At 38.8% G+C, this 6,000-nt stretch overlaps 1 protein-coding gene across 1 annotated transcript; it reads left to right on the top strand.

The window, feature by feature from the left end:
• Positions 1–821: 821 nt before the first annotated feature.
• LOC125582066 (late embryogenesis abundant protein 2-like) lies at positions 822–1,611 on the top strand. Its single transcript, XM_048748536.1, has 3 exons — positions 822–982; positions 1,105–1,173; positions 1,246–1,611. The coding sequence occupies exons 1-3, from the start codon at positions 923–925 to the stop codon at positions 1,318–1,320; spliced, it is 204 nt and encodes a 67-aa protein (XP_048604493.1). The 5' UTR covers positions 822–922; the 3' UTR covers positions 1,321–1,611.
• The last annotated feature ends 4,389 nt before the right edge of the window (positions 1,612–6,000 follow it).

Here is a 6,000-nt window from a genome sequence, read left to right as displayed (position 1 = left end):
CCGAATTGGAATCAATAAGATCCACCTAATGAAGCCGACTGAAAATTGATTTATTTTATGCGGACAATCGGCTGACCTGCGGACAGATCACGGACTCTATCCACCCACCCGCAAGCCGCATGGTCTCACCCGCGAGACCCGCAAATTTATGGACATAAATTTGCTTGTTCATACCCGTCGTGGGTCTTCAATACTGTCATTCCTCAGATATAACACGAACATCTTCAGCACTCCTTCTACTCCATGTTATGTCAAGCACGAACAAGCTCCTTTTTCATGAGCTTACATTCAGAACGTGAAAACCTGATGCTTTTCCAATCTTTGGAAGAGATATTATTTACCATCTACTGATATAAGTAGACTATCTCAAAGGTACTTAGCATCTTTTGTTGTTGTATACATGAGTTCTTAGCTTTAACGAATAAATGAAGGATATAAATAATTTTTGGACTTACTCAAAAGTTTATTTCTGCATTTTATCTATTTTGGTATTATTTTCTCAAAGTTTTGAATCTTCTTTAGTGTTGAGGCAGACCATTGATGGAGTATTGTTTATATCTATTATACAATTGTTTATGTGTCCCTTTAATATGTAATACAAAAAATAAAATGATAATGCACTACACAAAAAGGGTTATAATTAAACAGAACTATATTAGACTATTAAGTACATTGGAACAAGTCTATAACAGATTTGCTTGTCTCGTGGTCAACACCTCCCTCCCCCCAATCCGACCGGAGAGTACTAAGCTTAAAAGCCACGTGTTAAAGACTACACAGACTTCCAATAACAAAAATCCACGTGGAGGTAACGACAGGAGGAACCCACATGTATATAAACCTCTATGCGTAATGCTCTTTCTCAGAAGTCACAAGTTTCCCTTGCAAATTATAAGTTCGTTTTTTAAGCGGAGATAAGAAAATGTCTAACAACAGTCAGAACCTGAGCTTCAACGCTGGCCAAGCTAAAGGCCAAACCCAGGTTTTGTCTATACAACACCGTTTTTCTAAGCTTAAATAAATTTTTGCTTAAACAAATATTGCTTAGATTTGGGTTTAGATTAATAATTAATATTAATTAGAAGCAACTAAAAATTGTTGTAGGAGAAGGCAAGCAACCTGATGGACAAGACCTCCAATGCTGCCCAATCCGCCAAGGAATCTTTGTCAGAGGTCCATTCTCTTTTCTCATGCTTAAATATATTTTTATGAAACAATCACGTATTTATGAGAATTCGAGCACAGGGTGGACAGCAGCTGAAGCAGAAAGCACAGGGTGCCACTGAGGCCATTAAGGAAAAGACGGGATTGAACAAATGAGAAAGTTCAGTTTAAAAAAAAAACAAATGAGAAAGCACGTTCCTAATAATAATTTACTTTTTTATTCCTACCATACTACTACTACTAATAATAATTAGATAGGTTTATCTATCTAAAGCCTAAGGATTTCAAACGAAGCCATTTAGGCAAAATCTTTTCTGAATTTTCTAAGTATATACAATATCTATCCAAGGGTTGTTGACTCTTATCTTTTGATTAATACGTAGCCTTGCAGTTATTTGATATTTATATATGTAATAAAAATATGTGATGAACGTATATTGGAACACATGGAGTTTAGCTTATTTATTTTTATTTAAACTTCTAAGTATTGCGACTCAGTTTTATTTTCTTTGTGGTGGAATTCATCATCTTAAATTTTCAGTGAAAAAAACAGAAGAAGAAATTAGCTTTGTTATATTCCGTTATACATACACACTACACCTGTATGTACATTACATATAAGTAATTAGGGTCAAAAAATATATTTTCTAATCAGTGCTAGCAATAGCATAAAGTCAAATAAACTACTGATTAGAACGTATAAAATTATGTTAAAATGTCCATTATATATTTTCATTGTTTATATATTTTGCTCCATTGATTTAGGGCAATAAAGAAATTTCGGAATGTTTGGGCCGACCCTACTTTTTGTGCACTCTGATCATTGTGGTATTTATCTACCAACAATAGAGTTCAAGAAGACTTCGAATTCCTTTTGACCGAAAAAAAAGAAGACTTCGAATTCCTTGATGTTTTAAATAATAAGATCGATATATGCTTCGCTTTGCACATTTGTGTGCAATTAAGGAAATCTTTTTTTTTTTTTTTTTTTTTTTTTTTTTTAAAACTTTATGGGTTGAACTTTTTATAGTGACTGGGCTCACCCCGAAGGGCCACCTCGCCAGAAACCTTATCCCACGTTCAGTACTGGCCGTAGCCCACCTGACGCAGGGGTTTTTTAGCTAACCCAGTTCCACCCCGCTACCCCCGAGTATCGAACTGGCGACCTCGAGTAGTCGTGTGTGAGAAACATTCAGTACTGCCGCTAGGCCACCTGATGTTCTCAAAACTTTATGGGTTGAACTTTTTATAGTGACTGGGCTCACCCCGAAGGGCCACCTCGCCAGAAACCTTATCCCACGTTCAGTACTGGCCGTAGCCCACCTGACGCAGGGGTTTTTTACACTACAAGAAAACACACCGAATTCCGACGGAGGTTCCGACGGACACCAAGGTCGTCGGACATTTGCGACGGAATACTGACAAATTTCCGACCAAATCCAAAAAAATGAAGTCGTCGGAATTCCGTCAGCCATTTCCGACGGAATTCCGACGACATACGGTTCGTCGGAATTTTCCGACGACTTTTCGACGACATTCCGATAAAAAATGTAACCGTTGTAGTCGTCGGAAGTTCGTCGGTATATTCCGACGGAATTCCGACGACATTCCGATTAACAGCAAAGTCGTCGGAATTCCATCGGTATTTTCCGACGGAATTCCGACGAACCATGTGACCGTTGCCGACAAATACATATGACCGTTGTATAGCCGTTTGGGATTGGACAATTCCGACGGAATTCCGACGGACTTCTTTACATCCGTCGGAATTTCGTCGGAAAGTCGTCGGAGGTCCGTAAGCAATTTCCTATAAATACAACCCCTCCTCATTCAACTCATTCACACTTCATTCTCTCTTCATTCTCTTTAGTCATAACAATTCCGTGAAAATCATGTCTTCAGAAGTTTATTATCGTTCGTGGATGGATAAACCTCATTTGGATCCGAACACCAATTTGCTTACGGAAGAATACGTTCAAGGGATTGGAGAATTCATGAGGCTTGTTCAACAGCAACCGGATGCAAAAAGTGGTATGTTAAGATGTCCCTGCTCTTCTTGCAATAATAATAAGGTTATAAAAGAATTTGATGTTTGGACTCATTTGTATATGAAAGGGTTTTCACGTAATTATAAAGTTTGGTACCTTCATGGGGAAACTGGTTATGAATATGGTAGTACTAGCGAACCTCAGCCTGTTAGTGAACCTCAGCCTGATATTAGGTTAGAAGAATCTAGAACGGATATAGATTATGGTGTAGGTACTGAGCAGATGGTACATGATCATTATAGAGGGGAAGAACCAAACCCCGAGTCTAGGAGATTTTTTGACATGTTGGATGCAGGAAAACAACCTTTGTATCAAAATTGTAGAGATGGTCATTCAGTCTTATCATCTGCAACTAGATTAATGGGTATTAAGACAGACTATAATTTGGCTGAAGAATGTATGGATGCGATTACTGATTTTGTCAAAGGTATTCTACCTGAGGATAACCTTGCACCGGGTTCATACTACGAGGTTCAGAAACTTGTTGCAGGTCTTCAACTACCGTATGAAGTGATAGATGTATGTATTGACAACTGCATGATCTACTGGAGAGCGGATGAGACACGGAATGTATGCAAATTTTGTGGGAAACCTCGTTATCAGGAGACGAGGGGAAGAGTTCCGATCCCATTCAAAAGAATGTGGTATTTGCCTTTGACGGAAAGATTGAAGAGGTTGTATCAGTGTGAGCGCACAGCAAAAGCAATGAGATGGCATGCAGAGCATTCCACAAATGGTGAGATTAGACATCCTTCAGATGCAAAGGCTTGGAAACATTTCCAGTCAACATATCCAGAATTTGCGGAAGAGAGAAGAAATGTTTATCTTGGATTATCTACTGATGGTTTCAGCCCATTTGGAAAGCATGGAAGGCAGTATTCTCTATGGCCAGTTATTGTGACACCGTACAACTTACGGCCGAGCTTGTGCATGCGACGAGAGTTTTTGTTTCTCTCAATTCTAGTCCCCGGGCCAGATCATCCTAAAAGATCACTAGATGTGTTTCTTCAACCACTAATATATGAGTTGCAACAACTATGGGCGCATGGTTTTGAGACATACGATGTTTCGCGCAAAGAAAACTTTCAGATGCGGGCAGTACTTATGTGGACAATAAGTGACTTTCCAGCATATGGTATGTTATCTGGATGGACAACACATGGGAAGCTATCATGTCCATATTGTCAAGATGACACAGATGCTTTCCAACTAAAGAACGGAAGGAAAACGTGTTGGTTTGACTGTCACAGACGATTTCTACCACCTGATCATCCATACCGCAGGAGTAAGACTTCGTTTACGAAGAACAAGCAGGTGTTTGATGGTCCACCTGAGGAAGTTAGTGGGAAAGATTTGTTGAAGCAGTTTAGGTATTTTGATGCAGAAAGGACGCCAGATGTAGGTGGACATGAAAACATTCGAGTCAATGCGGTTGGAGAGCTACATAACTGGCACAAAAAGAGTATTTTCTGGGATCTACCATATTGGGAGAGTCATCTATTGCGGCATAATTTAGATGTCATGCATATTGAGAAGAACTTCTTCGATAATCTGATGAACACAGTCCTTAACATCCAAGGTAAAACGAAGGATAATTTGAAGTCAAGGTTGGATTTAGTCGATATTTGTGATCGTTCTGAACTTCACGTTGATGAGAACGGTACGGCCCCTTTTCCCATTTATCGGCTAGATGGTGCTAGAAAAGAAGAGTTCTTTGATTGGATTACAGAGAAAGTGAAATTTCCTGACGGATATGCATCAAATTTGGGGAACTGCGTTGATAGAAGCGAAGGAAAGTTTACTGGCTTGAAGAGTCATGATTGTCATGTAATTATGCAGCGCCTCCTTCCGTTTGCCTTTTCAGCATTATTGCCACGTAATGTTCATGAAGCAATTGCAGGGATTAGTGTTTTTTTCCGTGACTTATGCAGCAGAGTATTGACTGAAGAGGGTATTAATAATTTGAAGACAAACGCACCAGTCAGCATGTGCAACCTTGAGAAGATATTTCCTCCATCATTCTTTGATGTAATGGAACATCTTGCTATTCATCTCGCAAGAGAATTGGAACTTGGTGGTCCTGTGCAGTACAGATGGATGTATATTTTTGAGCGTTATATGCATCATCTGAAGAAGATGGTCAAAAATCAAAGCAGGGTGGAAGGATCTATAGTGGCACAGGTGATCAATGAAGAAACTGCAATCTTTGCTGAAAATTATTTTCCACCAGAAGTGCAAACAAAACACCGAAGACCTGCTCGGCATGATGATAGAGGGGAGAGAGCAACATATCATGTTACTGTCCCAAGCATGTTCAAGGAAATAGGACGACTTAGTGGAAAATTCACGAAGCGGAGACTTACGGACACTGAGAACGCTCATTTGCAAACATATTTGCTCACCAACTGTGAAGATGTTCTACAATATGAGAGGTAAAAATATTTATTCATTTATTGTTAGATTAATATTCAATAAATTTATTTCATATTGATAATATTTTTGTATATAGTGTATATATGGCGGAGTTGCGTATGACTCACAGGCATGCAACAGAAGATGAGCTTCGACAACTTAGAGATAACGGATTTGCTGCGTGGCTTCGTAGTTATGTGAGTCATATATCCTATTACCCTATGCAAATGATTAGTTTAAATTTAATATATATAAACTAATTAATTTTGCAATCATATATGTTTTTTTTTATAGGTGAATGATGGTTTGGCCAGAGGTCTTGTGTTCGATGATTGGATACGCGAATTTGTGCAGGGACCAAACTATGTGGTCAAAT

This window comes from Brassica napus, chromosome C2 (assembly GCF_020379485.1).
Source record: "Brassica napus cultivar Da-Ae chromosome C2, Da-Ae, whole genome shotgun sequence".
Taxonomy (NCBI): domain Eukaryota; kingdom Viridiplantae; phylum Streptophyta; class Magnoliopsida; order Brassicales; family Brassicaceae; genus Brassica; species Brassica napus.
The sequence above is the reverse complement of the archived record's forward strand: the minus strand, read 5'-3'. Positions and strand labels throughout refer to the sequence as shown.

Coding starts and splice junctions, on each gene's coding strand:
- LOC125582066 (XM_048748536.1), top strand. CDS start 923: ATGTCTAACAACAGTCAGAACCTGAGCTTCAACGCTGGCCAAGCTAAA. Junction 983..1,104: donor AAGCTAAAGGCCAAACCCAG/GTTTTGTCTATA, acceptor AAATTGTTGTAG/GAGAAGGCAAGCAACCTGAT. Junction 1,174..1,245: donor CCAAGGAATCTTTGTCAGAG/GTCCATTCTCTT, acceptor ATTCGAGCACAG/GGTGGACAGCAGCTGAAGCA.